This window comes from Chanodichthys erythropterus, chromosome 21 (assembly GCF_024489055.1).
Source record: "Chanodichthys erythropterus isolate Z2021 chromosome 21, ASM2448905v1, whole genome shotgun sequence".
NCBI classification, from domain to species: domain Eukaryota; kingdom Metazoa; phylum Chordata; class Actinopteri; order Cypriniformes; family Xenocyprididae; genus Chanodichthys; species Chanodichthys erythropterus.
In genome coordinates, this window is record NC_090241.1 from 30,100,519 (window position 1) to 30,124,848 (window position 24,330).

General features: G+C 36.1%; 1 protein-coding gene across 1 annotated transcript; it reads right to left on the minus strand.

The window, feature by feature from the left end:
* Positions 1-566: 566 nt before the first annotated feature.
* LOC137010559 (immunoglobulin-like and fibronectin type III domain-containing protein 1) lies at positions 567-23,612 on the minus strand. Its single transcript, XM_067372628.1, has 23 exons — positions 23,567-23,612; positions 23,155-23,277; positions 22,859-22,998; positions 22,668-22,767; positions 22,559-22,594; positions 22,419-22,464; positions 21,937-22,123; positions 21,749-21,862; positions 21,478-21,646; positions 21,124-21,396; positions 19,204-19,584; positions 16,754-16,866; positions 16,632-16,660; positions 14,792-15,129; positions 14,366-14,665; positions 14,040-14,219; positions 10,129-10,257; positions 9,937-10,016; positions 9,307-9,499; positions 7,440-7,733; positions 6,450-6,770; positions 679-801; positions 567-574 (listed from the first exon to the last, which is right to left on the minus strand). Exons 1-23 carry the CDS (start codon positions 23,610-23,612, stop codon positions 567-569), a joined length of 3,723 nt encoding a protein of 1,240 aa, XP_067228729.1.
* Positions 23,613-24,330: the final 718 nt, after the last annotated feature.

The window sequence follows — 24,330 nt, forward strand, 5'->3', positions numbered from 1 at the left end:
ATGCACATTAAATGTGGTAATATTCTTGAATATAGTCTTCTGTTAAATTAAAACGTTACCTACCTGAAAATACACTCAATGTAGCTGTGCACACTGCTTTTCCAAAAGGATTTGTAGCTAAACATTTGTACGTATCTCCTTGGTCTACTTGCACATTTAGTATCTGTTATTTTCAACAGAACAAATTAAACAAGAATTTGCTTTAGAAGGTCTATATGATAATCTCTGTATGATGTGTAATTTCACATCCAAATTTTTGGTGTTTGGTACAATATGTTACCTCTAGAGAATGTTCTCTAGTCCTTTCATCATATCTTGTTTTATATTTGTCTGGATCGGAAGTGTCACCCTTGTTGCGAGTCCATGTTACAGTTGGTACTGGATCTCCACTCACCATTGCTTTGAAAATGGCCACTTTGCCTGCAGTTGAAAAATGGCATCCCATTAATCATTTCTGAGTTTTATGCTTATGAAGGATCTACTACCCGAAGCTACTACTTTTTCATTATAGCTAAATGACTGCTCAAATAACACATAAATGTTTAATCTAATTCACAGAATATAGTCTATTGGACTATATAAAAATGATAGCAGAGAGAAGGAGTATTAAAAATCTGTGTGCTTTTTAACAATAGTTGTGATGATGATGATGATAATAATTGTAATTATTATTGATACCTTCTTGAACTGTCAAGGCGATTGGTTTCCTGTTGAAATCAGGTAGAGTTTTTCCGCGTGGTAGTTCCTTGACGTACTGGGTGATCATAACACCAGGCACTCTAGATCTCTTCTTGATCTCCACTTGAAAGATGTGGGCATTAATCATTAAATTATATGCTTTATTAAACACTGAATATTTTGTATTTGTAAATAAGCCACCCACATATAAATATGCACATGTCATTCAAAATAGAACTGCCATGCCATACACTGCCTTAACAATCACAATTGATATTCATTTAACCACATGAGGGCAATGTTTCCTTTAAAGTCTGGACTAAAAATGAATAAAAGGGCATCAAAATGCAGGATAAGCTAACAGTTTGAACCTACCATAAATGTTTTAGACTTGAGGGTGCATTTATTATATGTGTGTAAAAAGTCAAATTCAGAGTGTTCTCTTGGCAATTGACTTGAAACTGCTACTAAAATTGGTTGTTAACTTGCAGTAGCAGCTGTTGAGGTTTTGTAGTACTAAAAACTTTCAGACACATGCAATGTAGGCCTAGGGCAACAATTTTCATTATTAACAATCATTCCATGTAAATAATTGCAATGTTTTGATTCAAATATATCTTACCCTGACCAACAGGAATCTCTTCTGGAGGCTGTGACATCTCCAGAATGTTTTACCCTTGTTCCAGTATTGTTCCAGTAGTCACTCTATGGATTTAGGCTATATATGAAAAACAAATATTTTATACATTCATGGCATTACAAAAAAGGTTGGCTTTTATTTTGTAAAATAGCTAAGTTAAAAATGCAGCCAGGGATTGTCCTTTAATCACCGTGATACAGAGTCTAGAACAAAGTAACATCAAAGTGACATGGCCGAGAACAGCAAATGTTAATGTTTGTTTCTTCTGAATAAATTAAATTCTAGAGTTCAGGTAGTAATAATTATGTGCTGATGCACCAAATGACTTCTTTGTTTGGTAAATTCTGTATCATTTAAATACATTCTCCAATCATTTTTCATTTAATTATTATTATCATTATTATTTCGCTAGTTTCCTCAGCGACCTATTCCTGTTGTGATCATAACAGTAATATTATGATTTTGTTTATTTCTAAATTGGCTTATTTTTACTCTCATAACTTTATGACTTTGTTCTCAAAATCTTACTTAAATTTTTATTTGGTATTAAAATACTGTCAAAAATATCAGTATTTTCTTGCTGTTAGTGACTATTATTGATAAAACTGTACACGTGCCTTCCATTATTTAGTAATAAAATGTACTACATTTCTCAAATAATCATGTGTTTTAATTAGGATAGATTAAGTATTGAAACTGCCAAGTCTTAAACCCCAGACTGAGAGTTTGCACCTTACTGAAGATTTTTTCCTGTACTCTATCCTTTTTTTTCTTTTTTCTTTTTTTCTTTTTTTTTTTGCTTCTAATGGCCCTCAAGAAGATGCTTCATGCTGTGACCTTAAAAAAGTTAACCAATAAAGATATATTAAGAATTTGATTTGATGCATATCATGTTGCGTAATTCTAGACTGGTAGTAAAAAACTTATTGGCATTCCAAGATTCACAGGATCCCCTGCAATTCTTTTACAAGGCCAAAGGGGAAAGAAACAGTTATCCGACATTTGACAGATCACACATGAACAAAACAGAATTATGTGAGTGAGCCTTAAAACTAGTCTGTCTGCCTAGCTCAAAACCAAAAAATCTGACACAATCTTCCTGTGCTTGGTGAGGGAAAATAAGTACATTTGAAATGACTTTCTTCAGCAGCTGAAGCAATGGCCCTCCACCATAAGGCTGGGATGAAGAGAATCTGGGGTCCTAACCTTAACCCTTCATTCAGATTGCTCATCTTTTCTGAACATTTGTCAGTCGTTCTTGAGAGTTCTGTCGTCAAGCTGTACAGTCTATCCAAAAGCCTTGCCTTTTCACTTTATCTGTCTCATTTTTTTCTTTCCAGTACACAAACACATCCAAACAAGATAAACAATTTTGCCTCTTAAGTGCATCTAAGATAATATGTCTATATTTTTTTAAGAGATTTTTTTTTTTTTTGAATAAAGCACCATTGGCAAATTGCAAAACGACAGCCTCATTCACCATTCCCTTTCATTGTATGTAAATTGTATGTTATGTAAATTGTATGTTCTGCCTAATTTATGTCTTCCACAGAAGAAAGTTAATCATAGAGGTTTGGAATGACATGAGGGTGAGTTTTTTTTTTTTTTTTTTTGGTTGAGCTATATGCAATATTGTTAGATGTATGTTTAAATCAAGAAAAACATTATTAAGATATATTCCTTGGAAACTATTCATTTCATCTTGATTTGCTTTACAAGTAGATGTGTTTTGCTTCCACGTTGTTAGGATATTTTGATAAAATATGAAAACATCTTTGACCAAAAATATTGATTATTACAATATGTTTAGTGCAAATGTGAATTTAAAAAAAGGGCATACATTTCAAAATAAAAAAGGGCATACATTTAATTTCTAATTAAAGGCACAGTATGTACGTTTTGCCGCTAGAGGTCACTTATTCAAAAAAATAACAAATGCATAGCTTGATGACGCCGTGAATGAGCGTGGAATCATGGGAGTTTTCGTCTTCACCTCCACAGGAAGGCAATCCAACAGGAATCAGGCAGAAATCAAGTTCATGGGGCATATGTATTAAAGTTTTATTAACGTTACTGTGGTATGAATCAGGGCGGGGCCAAAAGCCTGGGACATTATGCATATATACCGCAGTTGTATATACTGTCTGTACGTTTACATTTAAAGTTATGTTTAACATCCACCTCCTTTCCTTGGAATTGAGAATTGTTACAGTTACACTTAAATTCACATTATTTTATTTCATTCTAATGAAACAGCCACAAGTGCTGAATTACTACTCATACAGGTCACTTAATTTGACAGTAAAATTGTAGGGTAGCGCAGCGCTGTTTTACTGCATCAAAACAATCATGCTAAAAACTTTTGAGTGTGTTCAAACTTATATTAACGTTACTCCTTGTGTTCGATCGGTGCCTGGTATAGAGACACTTGTTGCACATTAAGCTAGATCTAGATCTAGATCTAGATATTAATAAATGCTTGATGACTTGTGTTGCTAAATGGCATGCAGACAGTTTATTTTAAAATATATTGTATGGTGGAGAAAATGTTTTTTTATTGTTACTATAAAGCTCTTTCTGATTATGCTATGTTAAGACACTTGACAAAATAGTGTTGTCTCTGAGGCATGGTACAAACATGTTACTCAAAGTAAATTAAGAAAATGTCTCGGTTACGTGTGTAACGCCGCTCCCTTTCAGTCGGAGATGTACGTCAGAAGTGAACCGACGAATTGGGATATCGCATGAGAGCCCAATTCGTTGGTTCACTTCTGACGTACGTCGAACGTGATCGGCTGAAAGGGAACAAGAGATTCAAACAATAGGACTAACTCGATAAAGGTATCCAAACAGTTGCTCACCTGTCTACACATAATATATTAAAGCGTCTTTGGCGTTTCCATGTTTTCTACTGAAGTAAAACTGGAAATCGAGGGGAAAAGCGGGATATGATATCATTGACAGCTGACTCAATGACACGGGCTGTTACACACTGGTTAAAATGGCTCTAGATTTAAATGATTGGAAACATTTGGGATTTTGTAAGTACACAAGTCAACAAAATATTTAACATTGTTCTAGTGGTTTTTGGATATTTTAATCCAAAAATCTTACATATTGTGCATTTAATTCTGTGTAACAGAGCCTCAAACATAATGATCTAAGTTCAGTCAAGAGGACGGGAGCAATTCTCATAGCAGTAATTAATGATGTATGCCAGTAGATGACGATTACATATTTGTCTATCCTAACTCTTGCTTTGTGTGATGTAGCAAATCGCCCTTAGAGGTTTTTCCTCTTTGTTAAATGTGCATCTGACTTCCCATTGTGGTAATAACATCATGTGCTCAAGTTTGCTCACACTGAATGAAAACCATTATTTATGGCCAAATTTGTTTCCATTATTTAAATAATAGTTCAATGACTGATGAAATTCATAACTATAAGTAAGCTGTGAATTTCTGTTAGGAATGGTTCATTATTCCTCATGGTTCCCTGTGTTGCATGTCAAAGAAAATGGAAACTCACCTTTAAAATCCCGCTGCTCCTTCAGCTTCTGCGTCAGTGGTGCTTGTTCAGTCAAGAACATTTGGTGGACCGAATGGAAGACTTCCATGCAGTTGAATCAATCAGCTGTCACATTAAAGCTTTTATTTGAGAAGTGGAGGTGGGGGGATGCCCAGCCCATGAAGCAGATAGTCATATTCATATATCATTCTATGATCCTGACAGAATGTAAAGCTAACTTTTATTGTTTTGTTGGATGTCATTCATTGCAAAAAGGTTGTTTACCATCTTATTTTGATGCTTATCTTTTGAATTGAAGCTTATCTCTAAGTCTTGCTGTAGAAAGTAAGACATACTGTCATTGTTTAATCAAACTGATAATTAACTCCATCCCAGCAACGCACTTGTTTTACATAGCTGATATTTTAGAAATATGATTTCAGTTGAAGAGCTACAGAGAGAGTATTTAGCATTAAAGTCATACATGTGTCCTAAATGTAGACGCTTGCCCTATACAGGCCTTGCCATTTACAGTGGATGATGATCTCTTGTAACATGACCGAACATATTGCATGTTTATTGGACAATTAAAGTGTATCTTAAATGGCTCTTAAACTTAAGGCATTAGTTGCTGGTTAAAGTGTTATTTGAACGCAGATATTACAAGTGATTTTCGACTACTTCATTGCGATATATCTAAATATAAAGATTTTACAGATATGATTAAAATATTCAGGGGCTGTACTGATATGAATGTTGGGTCTTGTAAAAAAATATATATTCATGTGGCAGCATATTTCCCTCACAGCCCCGAGGGAAGGTTTCATTTTACATTGACAGGGATTTACCAAGCTTGACGTGCCCAGACAGCTTGTCTCAAAGTCTGGAGCCAAGCAAATCGCAAGGACCTGTGCTTGAGTTAGCCTGGAGACATCTCTGGACTTCAGGAAACTGAGTAAACACAAAGGTCACCCTATGACCTGAAACCCCTCCCAATGACACACGATGTGCAGCAAAATGAGTTTATTCTTCAGCAAAGTCATTGATAACTTGCATCATTTTTGTACAAAATCTATTGCACTAGGCCCAGGGCAGGTGATCTTTGTGGCGGTATAGTAATGTACTTGAACCTTTTTTGGTATATAAAATGCATTGTGTTTCACATCTAAAAGCTTTTGTTAAATAAGGGAAAACTATAGTGACCTATGCTCAGATTATCTTTTTTGAAAATCACCATCCAGAGAAGTTGTCAGAAAGTGTTTTATTTGCATTTCATTAAACACAGTTCACATTTGAGTCTTATAGCTATCACAGCGCTAATATACTGTTAATAAATATATTCTGATTTTATCTAATAAAATATCACAAAGAGTGATAGATCTATATATCTTCCAGGCTGATACTGTATTGCTTTTCACAATGCATATTGCTTATTCAAAGTATCTTTACATAAAATAATTCACTATTGGTTTGCAGTACACAAGCTAGCTAGTTGTCAGCACTCTGAATTTCAATCTGTGAATAAATCGAAAAGAATGCAATCAGAACAAAATATAATTTATGATGGCACTTCATAGTTGCAAAAACATGTCAAATGTGGAAATAATCATTACATGTAACATACCTTTCACTCTTAGTTTGGTGGAACATTCTGCTCTGCCAAATGAATTGACCGCCACCACTCTGTACTCGCCACTATGTTCTGGCCCAACTCGGATGATGTACATACAGCAGACGCCATATGTATTTGTGATGTAGTAGGTGTTGTTGGTGTTGATGCAGTTGCCATTGAGGTACCATGTGACATGTGGTGTGGGGAAGCCACGGACAGCACAGGTCATGTACAGCTGATATCCCTGTGGTGGGCTGTGGACTTTAAGTGGAACCAAGATGGAAGGAGGCCTCTCAAGAGTTATCATAGCCGGTAAGCTTGTGACTAGTGGCACTAGAAATAAGCAAAATTGTACCGAAAATGTAATTGCTCTTATTGTTTGCTAATTCTCTTGTCGTCCCAAACCTGTAAGACTTTATTTTTGTAAAAAATAAATCAAATTGGAGAATTCTACTAGTCCACTGTACTGCTGCGACCAGTCAGTGGTGATTCATTCAGAGAAGTTTTAAAAATTGGGTCAACTGAATAATCTAAAAGATGTATAGTAACCCAGAAGAATGATTCATTCTTGAAGCAGACATTCTGCACCATGATTTTGTTAGTTATTTTGGTCTATTTCTCACTAAGTTATTGTATAGCTTCAGAAGACTTCAGAAGAATATCATGCATGTGTAATATGAACTACTTTATGTACTTCACATTTACTGTATATCCTTCTTTAAACGAGAGAGTTCACATTCATTGTAATTACATCAAAATGAGCAATGAGTACAAATCTTGAACAGTTTCTACTTTTGTGTTCCATGGAAGAAAGAAAATCATTCAGGTTTGGAATGACATGAGAGTGAGTCGATGACAATTTTCATTTTTGGTTAAATTGTTCCTTTCACGCAACAGATTATGATGATAGACTGAGATGATAAAAAAAATGATCAATATGACAATTGAATGAAATGAGTAATTTCATTCTTAGTAATTTGTTTGTGCTAACCAGCAACCCACCTCTCAGCTCGTTAATCCCCCACGTTGGCGATTTGGATGGATCAGAAAATCCCATATCATTTTTTGCATAGACTCTGAAGTGATATTCACGACCGGAGTGGACAGAGGCAGTGTAAGTGTTGCAAAACAGACGGTTGGCTATTGTGCGCCAAACACGTGTGTTGGAATTACGTTCTTCCACCAAGTAATGCAGCCGATCATCTTTCTCCTGCTCTGGAGATGGAGCCCAAGTGATAATGACTTTACCATAAACAACCTGCTCTAGCTCCACTGGGCCTGGAGGCTTTGGTTCATCTGTAGCCAGAAGAAAAGGAAGGGAAGTTTTCATGCTGCAGGGGTTGGCAAACTTGTGAGGCAATGAAAGTAATAAATTGACACATGAGTGATCAGATAAAAACTGTGTACCCCAAAGGACCTTGTAGCCTGTAGTGGTACATATTGGGCACATGTTTTATTTAGTCATTTAAACAGCCTTACAAAAAATAGACTAATATATACGAATTTACAGGGGTACTGTATTTACGGAATTTACTGGACTGCTTGTTGACACGAGGTCATTGGCCCCGCTTAGAGCTGCTTCTGGATGCAGCAAGGCCTAATTATTAGTGTGATAAACTTGACCGTGTATGCACTTTAGTCTGCTTTTTTGTTGCTTTTTGCTCTCAACATAATATATAAATGTCACTTAAGGGCAAGCAAGGTTTTGAACTGTGCATTGTGCATACCGTATATACAAGTGTGGTTGTTGATATGGCATGATTTAAAGGGATATTTCACTCAAAACTGAAAATTCTGTCATTAGTTACTCACCCTCATGTCATTCCAAACCTGTCAGAGTTTTGTTCATCTTTGCAACACAAATGACACATTTTTGAAGAAATCTGAGAGCTTTCTGTCCCTCCATAGACTGCCTTAACAGCTGAAATTATGACGCTTCAAAAGTTTATTGTTCATAATAGTATAAATCCAAATTTTCTGAAGAGACTTGATCGCTTTATATGGTGAAAAGATTTCATTTAGGCTTTTATTTACATATAAACATTGATCAGCGAACATAACAGAAGCTCAAACGAAACAGCTTGACGCACAAGAACAAACCTCTTCTGGAAGCTCAAACATGCTGCGTAACACAAGAATGAACCTCACTGTTCTCACACATCAAGCAAACATACTTGAGCTTCCGTTTACTACAACTGATGTGTGAGTTTATGAATGTAAATAAAAGCCTAAATTATATCTGTTCTTCATATAAAGCGATCATGTCTCTTCTGAAAGTTTGGACTAAACCTCTCAATTCATATGAACTAATCTTACAATCTCTTTATGACCTTTTTGAAGTGTCAAAGTTTCAGTTGCAAAGACAGTCTGATTTCATCTCAGATTTCATCAAAAAGATCTTCATTTGCATTCCAAAGATGAACAAAAGTCTTACGGGTTTGGATAGACATGAGGGTAAGTAATGACAGAATTATCATTTTTGGGTGAACTAACCCTGTAATGTGTAATGTGCTGTAAGGGATTTCTCCAGTGGATATGCATTTGACCTACTCAAGTCCATATCCTCCCTACATTCTTAAACTTCTTGTATATTTGTGGATATCTACATATCTTACAATAATGTTCAAATATATTGTATTATACTTAAAACCAATAACTCTAAATATTGTATATAATTAATACTTTTAATTTTTTTGTTGTTGTTTTAAATCAAAATTGAATTTAGAGCTGGTAGGTTTATTTCATGGTTTAGAGGTCTTTTTTTTTTCCCTTTTGTTTTTTAATTACTCTTAGGGACATTTTTAGAGGTGGCTGACCCATTCGTAAATGTAGTATGTATGTATGTCTAATATTCAGATAACTGACATACCTGCCACTCTGACTTCTATGTCAAAGCTGGACTGTCCACTAGAGTTCTTTGCCATGATGGTATAAACACCGGAGTCTGAATACTTTGACGAGGGGATGACGAGTGTGGATGCGTCCTCAACATTGATGATGTTGACCCAGGGGGACACAGATTCATTATTTTTCAGCCATGTGATATCTGGTTGTGGAGAGCCCTTAACATAAACACAGTTTGAAAGGAAATGATAGACTGAAAATCGTGACTGATTATAGACATTTAGCTGAACTGACCCTGTACTAAGCCTCGCATCTCTTGGCTATTGTTGCCTGCTTGGACAAGCTTTACAGAACATCCTGTAATGTGAATTTGCACATTTCTTTCAGTAAAACAGGCTCAGAGTGGTAAAAAAATGAATGGATATTACTTGTATGTGGGCTGGAATGTAGTTTGACATTGCAAAGCATTTTATCTGCTGTTAAATTATGCGATAGCATAATTAAATAAGGTAGAAACTGCAAACGTTTATCAAGTTATTAACATTAATTTGCATTGGAGCAAATGTACATGTTCTTACTTATGTTAGACATGTTCATTTGGGAATGAGGGCTGACACACAGTTTAATTCACAGAAAGCACAATAAATCAAAGTACCTCATAATCGACTTTGATTCTGATAGAATTTCCTGCTCTCACAACCATGAAGTCTATAGGATCTTTGAAGCGGGGCCTGGCTGAAAATGAATGATTGGAAAGTAGAAAGAAAGACCAAAATGTTCAATTCAGAATTCAAAGTTATACTGTACATTTATAATCTCTTAAGAAACTATTATGGACAGAACTTACTGTTGGGGTTTTTAGCGCAGACCATCACAGAGGGAGCGCTGGGTTCTCCAGCCCCAGACATATTAATGGCTGATACTCTGAACTCATACTCTGACCCCTCAGAGACATCCTTCACTGCATACTTCAGAGCTGTGCGAAGTAGATTAGTTAATTGTCATAGTAACACACCAAGTAAAGCCAGTGACTTGATAACCAACATATCTGGAGATTCATAATTAGTCTACTGTTATCTGCTGGTGGAGTCATGACACACCATTAGGACACGTTTGAATCTTGCCTTTATCGCATAGAGATTATTTTTAGGGGAAATTGTAGGTTTTTATAAAAATGGCATGAAGGATGTGTTAAAGGAGAGCAAAGAGGGTCCTTGAATTATAGGTGAAATTGTGTTCATTCTATTAGCAGACTTGAGCTTTGATATCAGTGTATTCCTGGAATGAATTAAGAGTCTGTACTGCATTTATGTGGTGTAGAAGTGATGAGATCATCAGAACAGGAAGTAATTTGCTTTAATTTAAGGAAAGATTTCATAGAGGTTTATTAGTAAAATGTGTTTGCAGTCGGTTTATGAGAGGTAACAGTTTGGTTTCTGTGGTGATCAAGCCGCTAGATATGATGTGAAGAAATAGAAAGGCTCTTTAAACTGTTTGGAGGATTCTATGAGAATTCATAATGAGATCCCTCAGGTAAAGTGCTAGGCTATTTAGACCCCTACCAGGGGTTATTATAGGATTTCAGTCTTGGGGGGTTAGAGCCTTCTACCTAAACATGAGCTCCTGTGGTTCAGAGAAATATTTCTTGCTTTAAAGGTGCTAAAGAGGATGTTTTGTTTTATACATTTTTGCAATATTACTTGAAACTGTCTTTACTAATTGATTAAAGACTATTTATTAGGTGCACTGAAAGGAATAATATTAATATACATCATCTGTGCACGAGGTAGGGCCTTAAAAACATCAGCCAATCGCGTAAACGATTGCCCCCTCTGGCTTGTCAATCACTGCCGTGACGTTCCTTGTGAGGGACGAGCGCGGCTGCGCACTCCAGTAACTCTCCACACTCCACAGGCGTCGCATGCAATGTTTTTGTACAGAGACAGGAGTAACAAATGCAGATTATGAGTTACCTGCGGTGAGTCCGACATAATGAATCCAAAAAACACAACACAGCGAATGCCGGTGGTAAACACTCGTGTTCCAATACTCGTGCACGAGTTTTGGGAGGCGTTCCTTTGAAGTGAGCTGTGAAGGAGGGGGGTTGTTCTTACGCATGCGCTCATTTCAAAAACTCACTAACAGTCTTTGGATTCTCAGTCGACGAAAAAATCCTCTCTATCACCTTTAAGAGTTGCAAGTTTGAATCTTGATCCATTTTTTATTTTTGTTTTGGATACACAAAGTAAATTAAAGGGTTAGTTCACCCAAAAATGAAAATACTGTAACCATTTACTCATCCTCATGAGGGTTCCAAACCCGTGAGACTTCATCCCTCTATTGACAGAGATCGTAAAATTCTGTCCCTCAATAAAGAGATTGTAAAACTAATCCAAATGAATTGAGCGGTTTAGCCCAAATTTTCTGAAGACTCAATTGCTTTATATGCTGAACAGATTGATATAAACATTGATCAGCGAACATGAACAGAAGCTCAACCGAACTTGCTTGATGCGTGAGAACAAACCTCATTGGTTCCTGGGGAAGCTCAGTCGTGATGCGCAACACACGAGAATGAACCTTATTGGTTCTCGCACGTCAAGTGAACATGCTTGAGCTTCCGTTTACAACAACTGATTTCAAAATATTTGCATTTATGTTCCGAAGATGAACGAAAGTCTTACGGGTTTGGAACAACATGAGGGTGAGTAAATGATGACAGAATTTTTATTTTTGGCTGAACTAACCCTTTAAGGCCCCGTTTATCATATAGTGCATTTTCGTTTTAAAATGCATAACTTTTGCTACTGTTATACCCAGGGTATTTGACCCTTGAAAACTGAGACTTTCGAAAACACTGAACGGCTTGTTTTAGTTTGAAAACGCCGGGGTTGCGTTTCGGTGTAAACGGACCAAAATTTAGAATTTTGAAAACGATGGCGTGGCTGCCCACATTCACTCTGCGTATCCTTGACAACCATGTAAACAATAACATGGAGACTGAACTGCATGCTTTGCTGGCTTTGTTGTCATTTTTAACAGCCATTGTGGAGTTAAACTGCTTTTTTTTTTTTATACAGCAGCTACCTACATGCACAACAGGCAACTGTTTACACTTGTACAGGCATGCCCAGTGTGCATGAATGGTCATGTGACATGCGTTTTTAGACGTGTAGAGTGGAGATGGAGATGGAGAGCCAGTGTAGACAAGGATAGTTTTCATTTTAAAACGCCATTTTAAAACAAAAATGCGCTAGTGTATTAATAACAGTCACATTAGTTTTATTTTTTACTGTGAGGGTGAGTGAGCTGGAGAGATGAAGTGCATGTCTGAGAGCCTTGTGCTTGTGTCTCTCTGTGACAAATGTTGCTATTGGATAGGCCTAATACTTAATGTAAGGTTGTTTTTTTTTTTTTGTTTTTTTTATCTGTGTCTATAATGAGGATTCAGAGTGAAATAACCTCAGATAGTTTACTGCAGCTGCTGTTTTCAGCAAATGTGAAGAGGAATCATAATAATCACATTTTTATGGAGGATTTCATGTCAACTTTCACCTGTGTACAAACGTAATGATGACAAGGTGCAGCTTGGTGTGCTGAAGTGTTTTGGTTAGAAAGTACTCAGGAAACACGTTACGAAATATTGCATATTTATGAGGCCCAGAAGAATATGTAAATCATTAGAATAGTCCAACCTCATGATTATAAACACTGTAAAACTTTTTGTCAGTTAAAATTGATCCTTGGAAAACTTCTAAATGAACTAGTTTCATTTAAATCATAAATATTATTTTATATATTTGTATTACTTTTGGTTGATTTTGGTTTTGTCTAAATTTAGAGGTCATTTAATCATAAAACTATTGTTTTCTAATTACATAGTTTAAAGGTACAGAAAAATCATTTCCATTTACTTTGGAATTTGCATCGGTCTTCAAATGAATGTATTATTTATGGGATTCAAACCCTATAATTCTTGTTTAATTGTAACTTAAAGATAGACAGTAATTACAATCAAGGTTTTCCAGTTCACTTGCTATGCATTCATTGGGTTTATTAGCTGGAAAGTTCATGGCATTTATGTCACTGTAGCTATGTCCACTCTTGATTTTTTTTTTCTTTTCTTTTTTCTTTTTACTTCAACTATATAAAGCTGAATTATAGGGTTTGGGAAGTGACAATTAGCCTGTTATAACCTGTAGTTACACAAAAACCCTTTGAAAATTATATTGCGTTGATTGCTTCTTGCATGTTCTGCAACTCTTCCAAACTGAAATGTCTAGTGAGTAGCACTAAAAAGCGTGTTCAGTTTTATCCAGAACAGATGAACATGAATCTGGCAACACTATTTTGTTGTTTGTTGTACATATCGCAGGCTAACTGTCTGAATTGTCTGAACTGTGCTAAAAGGTTCATGCTCTATCAAATTGGATAACATCCCACCTACAGTAAACCCTACCCTAAACTTGACCAACAGCAAACTTGAGATAAAATACATGTGATTTTAGCTTGCTCCTACAAGTTGTTGAGCTCTTTTATCAAGTGTTGTGATTGTGTTATTGAGCAAGGATGGTATTGTGCAAGGAACTGTGCAGAAAGCCTTTCAAATCGATTATCTGCCCCTCTGATCATTTTATGTGACATTTATTGTTGGTGTTTTACTGTCACTAGTGTTCATATCATCTGAAAACTGAAGTGGTTTGTATGCATCGGTATTGCAGAAATGCTTTTGGCTAGCCAATGTATTCAAAAAGGTACCTTGAATAGGGTCATTAACTTGGTTCAGAGTCACCCACTGGTTTGTATCTTTCTTGCATTTCTCCAGCTGGTAGCCCAGTATTTTGGTTCCTCCATCTTTCTCTGGTGGAGCCCATGTTAGGTTGATACAGTTTTTGAACACACCGACCACCTTAGGAGGGGCAGGTTGACCAGGGAAAACTGTAACATAGAAGTTGCTTGAGAAGTTAAAAAAAATGTTTTCTAATCACAGAACATTTAGAGGTCAATTTTATTTATGTATTTTGTTTATTTATAATATGTATATTTTTTGTCCCTTAATGATAAGCACTCATGCAGTCTCTTACTCAGAGTTTCAGTCATGATGCTTTCCGTCTCCAGAGGATCACTGGTACCCTCAGAGTTCCTGGCGTAGATTCGGTATATGTATTTCTCGCCATGGGACACATTTCTGTCTCGAAAGGACAGGCGGTCGGCTGAACTATCCCACACCTTCTTCCACACACTCTGCCCTACCTGCTGACGCGCAACAAGGTAGTTTGTCACTTCAGAGCCACCGGTGTCACCTGGTGGATTCCATTTAAGTTCAATGACAGAAGATGAGCTGTCAATCACTTCTATTGGCCCTTGTGGTGGACCTGGTTTGTCTGCAGGGGGTACAGAGTTATTTGAAATACTTAATGTGTCAGTTTAATGTCAATGTATGAGTCTGTATGTAAAAGGCGGAATGCTTATAAATATTTATTACAGAATACATTCAATATAAAACTTACCGACCACAATAAGCCTAGAGAAGGCCTCTGCGGTACCAAAAGGGTTTTTAAGCTGGATATTAATTTCCCCAGAGTCAGATCGCAGGCATTCCTTTATCTGAAGGCGGCTCTGGTTTAGTTCCTTTACTACTTTTATTCTGCCTCCATCAAAAAGCTCTGTGCCATCCTTAAACCAGTTGATCTCTGATGAGTCTTGAGGTGGGAATGGCATTTTAAAGGAAGCAGTTTGGCCCACTTTAACCACCACGTTTTTGGAGAATTTGTGCAGGTCATCAGGGTCAAATTTAGGAAAATCTGTAATATTTAGAGATGTTTTCAACACAGATTCAACATAATTACTCATAGATTTTATTTATTAAAGGAACACTCCACTTTTTTTGAAAATAGGCTCATTTTCCAACTCCCCTAGAGTTAAACAGTTGAGATTTACCGTTTTCGAATCCATTCAGCCGAGCTCCGGTTCTGGCGGTACCACTTTTAGCATAACTTAGCATAGTTCATTGAATCTGATTACACCGTTAGCACCGTTAAAAATGACCAAAGAGTTTCGATATTTTTCCTATTTAAAACTTGACTCTTCTGTAGTTAAATCGTGTACTAAGACCGACAGAAAAAAAAAAGTTGTGATTTTCTAGGCCTCTATGGCTAGGAATTATATCAGCCTAGAAAATCGCAACTTTTCATTTTCCGTCGGTCTTAGTACACGATTTAACTACAGAAGAGTCAAGTTGTAAATAGGAAAAATATCGAAACTCTTTGGTGATTTTTAAGCGCGATGCTAAAGGTCTAATCAGATTCAATGAACTATGCTAAGCTATGCTAAAAGTGGTACCGCCAGAACCAGAGATCGGCTGAATGGATTCGAAAACGGTAAAACTCAACTGTTTAACTCTAGGGGAGTTGGAAAATGAGCCTATTTTCAAAAAAAGTGGAGTGTTCCTTTAACATTAAACTACACTGTGAAACCCAATAAGTTCAGAATACTCAAAACATTTGAGGAAATGTATTACCTCAAAACACTGAGGTAAACTTACAAATTTTGTAAAAAAGTTGGTAGAACTTAAAATTTTTGTGACAAGTGGGGTGGGGCTGAGAGCCATGGAAGCGGATCAAGGCCAGTGTGGTGCACAGGTGTCTCTCACTAACAATCCCGTCACCAGCATCCCTTTCCCAACTCATCACAATGTGAATTATACATACAGTTAATTTACATAAACATCACATTCAGATCTTGGTTAAATGTTACATAGCAAATAACACTATTATAACTATCAGAGAGACTGTTATTACATACTTGCATATATGTAATCAAACAACATATGTGGTCTTAAATGTTTTGCTCATCCTCAACCTAACCTAACCACAGGCTCTACTCTTCACCACAGTGGTAACCCTACAAAACTAACATAACAGAACCCCCCTGAATCCTAACATAACACAACATTAAACATTGACTTATATCTCCATATGTTAATCTTGTTCAAAAACACACAAAATAACACTTAATTTCAACAGTTATTTATATGGTCTGACGCAAAGCATGCTGGGAATTAGAAATCTGCTGCAGCTCAACTCAATCATATTAAGTTCAGCTTACTACAATGAAATTTTGAGTTCATGCTACTTTTTTCTATTAAGTTTCATTATTATTTGAGTGAAACATACTCATTTAATTTAATTAATTTCACTGTTCGGTTTTACAGTGTAGTAATATAACTTTGGGAAATAAAAAAGAGAAATAGCTATACCTCCAGCTCTTTCCATTGCGTCAGTCTTGCACTCAATCACTTCAGCCCGATTCTGTCCTGAGGATGAATCTTTGCAGTTTTGTATTACTAACTCTTGTCTATGTCCAACTTTAGAATACAACTATCAAAAGTGAAAGATTAAATATAAAGAGCAATTACAAAATACTTTTTTAGTACAATAATAAATGGATAGTGTGTAGTATCATTAAATCACCTTCTCCCCATCCCTGTTTGCTTTGCTGGTGCTCAGGTTACCAGCAAGTTCTGCTGGTTCGCCTCTGACAATAGGTACATTTGACTCTCCATTGGTGAAGTGTGTTCTATCATCTAGAAAAAAACTATATATTCAGGATATTATAAATAATAATAATAATAATTATATAATGCATATATTGGTTATTAAATGTTTTTCAGTGCCTTTCCCACACTTCATGTTTGCTTCACAAACAAATAGTGTGAACAAACCCAAATTGTAACTGGCATATATAAGAAAAATATTGAAGTACTGACTGCTGAGACTTGTAGAAGTTAACAGAACCTTGTAGTGAATAATTCCAATGCCGTTTCCGAAGTATAAGGGAGATGTGGGCAGATGGTTTGGTGTGGGTGACAACATTGCAATGTATCAGGGATTTTAGCAAGCACACCAATTAAGAACAGAAACAGTTAAGGAAAGAAGGTATGAAGGCATAGACATGAGATTTAATGTCTTGAGCTTAGATGTGGGAGGAGAAATGCAATATTGTGAAGGTGGAAGAACACATACACGTTTATCAAGTAAGTTAATGTGGTCTTGAAATGTTTATCTTGCATCAACAATAGTTATAGTGTTCATTATTGTATTAAAACAACATGCTGCAGCTGTACTTTCAGGCAAAAACTTAAAGGGATAGTTCACCTAAAATTAAAATGATCCCATGATTTACTCACCACATCTTATTTCAGATGAACACAATTGGAGTTATATTAAAATATTTCTTGGCTCTTACAAACTTGATAATGGTAATGAGCTATAGCTCATATAGCTTAATAAACTATAATAACTAGCTTCCGGCAGATGGCTGAACTCATTGATTCATGCCAAAAGAGTAACCTCTGATGCAATATAGGATCAGGATGTAGGAGTATCGTAAGCTTCAACAAGTAGGGCTGTGCAAGAAACTCAAGCTCCTCTTCTCTTATATCAAAATCCTCAGACATTTCTCTTTAAAAATTCTTATTTTAGACTTCTAACTCATGAACAGTGTTTTGTTTTGTTCTATCCTTTGTGTTTCCGCGTTCATCAATATGTCATGTGTCGGGTCAGGGGTTACTCTTTCGCTGTAAATCGATGCGTAGGCCGTCAGCCAGAAGCTAGTTATTATATTTCATAAAGTTTTAAATCTATTTTCTTTACAAAAACCCATCACTTCACTTTATGGACTTTTATGATGGATGGATGCACTTTTTTGGGCTTCAAAATCTCTTGGTAGAGCCAGGATATATTTTAATATAACTCTGATTATATATGACCATATTCTGAAAGATAGTCACAGTCACCCATTTTTGGGTGAACTAAATACATATTTCCTGATACCAGTATGTCATATCAGATCAAGTCAAGTAATTATGCCTCATTTATTTTATATGATCATTACTTTTTCAGCGACTGAAAAGTGATGCATTTTTAAAAGAAAAGTTGTTAGCAACATCAACAACACGTACTTACTCTAGGGTTAAGGATCTGGTTTAGGGATAGTTGCTTGTAATTATGCATAATTTACTTTGATCACTATAGTAATGTAAGTACATGTAAGAAGTGTAACAAGGGGACTGTAAAATAGTGTTACCGAAAAGGTGAGTCCTGTTGCTTTTATATGTGAAGTATTGTATAATAATGGATGTAAATGAATATACATGATTATACAATAAACAGAAAATGAAAAAAAAGCATATACAAAAGCTCTTTAAGAAAAACGAATAAAAAGAGAACAATAAAAAATATGCAAGTTTGCAGGATTACCAACCATAACCAAATGGAAACTTATTAATACAGTTGGATAGATCAATTATACTTGAGTTATAAATCACTTGCCTAAACTGCCTAAATTACATCCCTTCCCCAGTAAGGATCATTAATCTTGTCAGTTGAATGTGTAGTGAATAATTGCTTCAAACTGTTCGCCTCAGTCTGATCATGTGCTGATCATTCATACAGTGCCACACTGTGGCTAAGCGTGAATAAGGCACTGAAATAATGTCAGAGCTACACTTGCTCATATTAAATTATGTTAATGCATTAATGAGGACATTAATGACTTTTGTAGTTTAAAACATTTATAATATCTCATGTAGTATTAAGTACACCATTAAATCTGATACCGTTTGAGTCTCCAGACAGCAGGCCTTCATCAGAACCTGTACTCACTTCTCCACTTTTTGACAGTTTTTCACCTGAAAATTCTGACAGTCATTATAAAATAATCAGTGTGTCAGGGTTTCTTACAACTTTTATTTTTAAGAGTGTATGCACAAATGTGGATATTCACCTTGATGTTAATTCTGTTTTTTGACACTAAAAATGTATGAATGTCTGTATATGGTAAACAAATCAATGCAATTGTGGTGTCTTTGTGGCAAAAGACAAAATTTCCCTTATTGAAATTACTTGTGTGGTTCTCCTACCTTCTCCTTTGTCCTTTCCACTAGTGTCTGGTACACTCCTCACCAGCCCAGTGTCGACAGAGTCATTTCTCTTGACCTCTTTCTCAGCACTAGAACTATCTGTTGAAGAAGATGCAGAAGCTCTGCTGTCCACCACATCTGCTACCTCTTTCTCAGCACTAGAACTATCTGCAGAAGATGATGAAGAAGCACTGTTGTCCACCGCACCTGCTGCCTCTTTCTCAACACTGGCTGTTTTGACAGCCGCAATTCTCTCATCTCTTTCCTTCTGTAGTTTGACCTGCTGCTCTGCAGCGATCTTTGCCAAGTCAGCTCCTGCCCCTCCGGCTTGGGTTGTTTTTCGGGGTTTCTTTTTGCCCTTAGAATCCAGATTGTCATCGGCTGGTTCATGACATTAGACAAATGACAAATAGGATGTGACACAACAAAACAACACAACACAAGAAAGCAGAATAAAAAGAATATATAATAAGTCTTTTTAGATGCATTGCTGTCTTGTGAACAACAGTGTGTTGGGGAAACTGTAGCTCACTAAGTTTCAAGCTATATTTAAGACAGACAGAGAGGGGATGGTTTCTGTGGTTTTTGCCTTCTCTCAACTGGCCGTAATACTGTGCAATACTATATATGACATAAAAACTTTGTTAATTTTTGGAAAATAGCCTACTGGACATGCTATATCAGTGTTTCACAACCGGTGGGTCACAAAGAAACAACAACTAAAAACTTGATTCTCAATGTTTTTCTGATACGAGACTTTTATTTTGAAAGACATGTGCGAAAGCTGTTGACTCTTCTGTCAAACGCAGTTTATGTAAAGTAAAGTGTTATAGACGTAACAAAAGCCAAAGCCACTAGATGACAAGCCTGCAACCATTAGCCAAAAAAGCGTAATGGCTAATGCTAATGCTAATGCTGCGGTAAAGACAGGAGACCAGAGGCCATTACACGATAGGCTGAGAGGTGCGGCACGTGATTAAGTTAGCCGTTACACCATCTCCAATGGTAAGAGACACAGACCCTCTCATCTCCCTATAATATGCAATCTCTGGTAAAGCATGCCTGACTAGAGCATGTTGTCTTGATTCAGTATCTGCGTCAGGCTATATGTCAGTGTCATTTTTCTAACATTTTTTTCATAACTTGTTATGAAATAAAAAGTCTCTCTCTATGTGAAAAACAATGTAATAGTCTTGCCTATACTGTTTATTCATCAGTATTAGTCATATTCTTACAATTTATGTTAAAAGGGTTAGGGATATTTTTGATATTTTGATGAAATCCTAGAGCTTTCTGTCCTTCTGTTGACAGTCTACCACAAATAAAGATCTTTTTGATGAAATCTGAGAGCTTTCTATCACTCTATTGACAGCTACGCAACTACCACTTTGACGCTTCAAAAAGTTCATTAAGAGACCATAAAATTAATCCATACGAATTGAGTGGTTTAATCCAAATTTTCTGAAGAGACACGATCACTTTATACGATGAACAGAATTTAGTTTGCTTTATGTGCGAGAACCAATGAGGTTCATTCTCTTGTGTTATGCAGGTTTGAGCCTAAAAAATTTGGAATAAACCACTCAATCCAGAAAAATTAATCACAAAAGATGAATGAAAGTCTTATAGGTTTGGATCGACATGAGGGTGACATTTGCTTGGTTTAAATTCCTAAAAAATTGGGTCACAGCTTAATGACCAGGAAACTGAGGGTCCTAATGCCAAACCAGTTGAGAACTACCAAGCTATACCATCTTGAAAACATCTGGACCCTGTAACTTTACAGCTTTAAAAAATGTAGTTCAGTTAGCAATGTTGATGAATTTAACCAGTTACTCCTTAACACTGATCTTAGTCACTTACTGCAGTCACATCCGAAGATGATTTGAAAAAAAACAAATAAAAATGTTGAGCTCATACCTTCCACTATCAGCCAGGCGTTACAAGATTTGATTCCAACCACAGCCGCATAGATGCCTTTATCCACCTGCATACAGTCCTTCACCACCAGCCTGTGGATCAGTTTGTCTTCGGACACAGTGATGTCATATTTCTCTCCTTGTTCTAATCGATTGTTCTTTCCAACCCACATGATTTTAGATAAAGGTTTGGAGAGGACACACTCAAAAATAGCATCCTCCCTCTCCATGGCTTTCACATCCTTCAACTTGACCAGAAAGTCCACCATTGGAACTATGAGAAAGTACTCTTGGTTACTTAGTAATCCCTTAATTATTCTGCATTATAAACAAGGTAAGGTTAAATGTAACTCACTCTTAAATTCAGTGGAGAACACATTGACATCCTCTATGTCCAACTGGTAAAGGCCAGCATCATCTGGTACAAGGTCCCTAATTGTGAAGATGTATTTCTTGCCTACTTGATTCAGGTTGTGTTTCATTTCTATATCAATATCTTGAGAATATGGAATCATCTCACCATCCTGAGGGACAAACCAGAAGCTCACAGAGATGTCCAGCATCGCTTGTACTGAAACCTTGCGGAGATATGAGCTCAGATGTGTTATAATAACCAGTCAATTTACCTTGTAGATGAAAATCTTACTGCTGGGGTCTAGAAGGTTAAAATCAAGTTCAAAAGAAGCAGTTCCATCAGGATTCACATCAATGTGTTTGAGGGTGGAAATGCTTTTGATGAACTGTGAGTAGAAATATCATTACAATATAATTTAGCATAAAAATGTATCTCCAAAAAAACAAATTGAAAGCGCACCTCTGCTTGCTCTTGTTCTCTCTCCTTTTTCATCTCATTCAGTTTCTTCAACATCCAGCGGAAGTCAGTCACCCCATATTCTGCACAGATGCGCTCATAATCTTTCTTATCGGAGCTCAGCAAAATCTCCCAGAACTTTGGGTCAATTTCACCATCTTTCCTTACTTCGGTTTTTGGACGAACCTTACTGCAGGGTTAGAAGGTATTTCACAGTTGATTAAAGGAAAGGTATAGCTATATAGGATAGGGGATATATTTTAGGAAAGGGTCGAGAAGGATATCAAACTTTTAAACCTAATTTCTTACAATATTTTTTTTCAACCACTGAACTTTATTAAAGCTTTGGGGGACCATGTCTCCCTACCTCTCCACAGCAGTTCATATGTTAGAATGAAAACAAACATGCAGTATTGTTAATCCATTAGTCACAGAGATCGCCTAAAATAGCTTTCTCTGTAATAACATCATAAGATTTACAACACCTTTTCCTTTTCAGGACAGCCTTGAGCTCTTTCGGATCAGTTGCAACTGAAAAATGCATGAGTGAAAAAATCAAATCACTGATTTATGTTATAAAGTTTCTTACAGTACATAAGGTATCACACTTATTATTAATACTCACTGGACTCCTGGTTTGCTTTGTTTTTCTTGAAACCCACTAAACAGAAAATGACACACATTTGGGGTGATGAATTGCTGTGCTGAGAATAGAAAGTTCCCAATTTTCATACCTTCAATGACGTTCAGGATAACAGTGACCGTAGCCTTTCCAAATTCGTTAGTAGCAAAACATTTATAGGTGTCTGCTTGTTCTGGAGAAACGTTTGGCATCTAGAAAAAGCACATGGAGAAGAGTCTAACTAGGAATGCACATTTCGGAATATCCTTTTACATTGTGAGATGAAATGAAAACTTATCTCACCTCAATAGTGTGTTCACGAGAAGTTGGGTCAAATTTGGTTTGATATTTTTTTGGATCTGAAATATCACCATTGTTTCTTGCCCATGTTACAGTAGGAGTGGGATCACCTAGTACAATGGCCTTGAAAATAGCCAATTTACCTGCAAGTTTCCGAAAATACCTCAATTTTGAAAAAAATGTATGTGGCAGGTACTATATGCAAATAACTTGATTAATTAGTTGAGATCGCATGCTATTAATAATAATAAAAATGGTGTTTGTTGAAATATTTGTAAGCAAGGAAAAGAGTAGCATACCTTCTTGGATGGTGAGAGCAATAGGTTTGCGGATAAAATCTGGATGGCTCTGTCCCTCAGGAAGTTCTTCTATGAACTGTGTGATCATGACTCCCGGAACTTTGGATTTCTTTTTGATGCCGACTAATGTTATGGAATGTGTGTGTGTGTGTGTGTGTGTGTGTGTGTGTGTGTGTGTGTATGTATATGTATATGTATATGTATATATATATATATATATATATATATATATATATATATATATATATATATATATATATATATATATATATATATATGAGAGAGAGAGAGAGAAAATAAATTCAGCCTAAATCATTAACAAAATTTAAGTATCAACCTAAGACGAATTTATTAAAAAGGAAAAAAAAAAAAAAAAGAAAGAAAAAAAAGAATGGAAACATTGAAGCTTTACCTTGCCCAGTTGCGGTCTGATCAGATACTTTTGATTTCTTCCACATTTTGATTATGATATTTCCTCTGGATTTGGATTTAATGCAGTTTTGTCTACAAACAGAAATAGTAAAGCTGAAAGGTTTACTACAGAAATAATTACAATCTAGACATTAGACATTTAGGCTACTATAAATTTGATAGTTTGTTTGATTGTGTGAATAATCTGTAGTGGATGATGGTAATTTAAAGGACTGGTTCACTTCTGAATTAAAATTTCCTGATAATTTACTCGCCTCCATGTCATCCAAGATGTTCATGTCTTTCTTTCTTCAGTCAAAAAGAAATTAAGGTTTTTGATGAAAACATTCCAGGATTTTTCTCCATATAGTGGACTTCAGCGAGGTTCACCAGGTGGTAGGTACAAATATACTATATACTTTTTAACCATGAATGCTCAACTTGCACTAGCTCTGCGATCTGCCACGCATGACGTAATCACGTTAGTAAGGTCACGCGTGTCATAGGTATAGTACAGATTCAGTGTCTACAAAGCAAAAGTGCAGAGATTAAACCAAATGCCCTTTACAAAAAAAAGTAAAACAATGATATCGGACGATTTTGAAGTTGGAGGAGAAGATGAGATGTTGAGATGGAGTTTTCGGCCTACCGCGGTACTTTTGAATTACGTCATGCTTGGCGGATTGCAGAGCAGTGCAAGACGAGCAATTGTGGTTAAAAAGTATATGAATTGTATTTTTTTTTTTAGAAAATGACCAATCATTT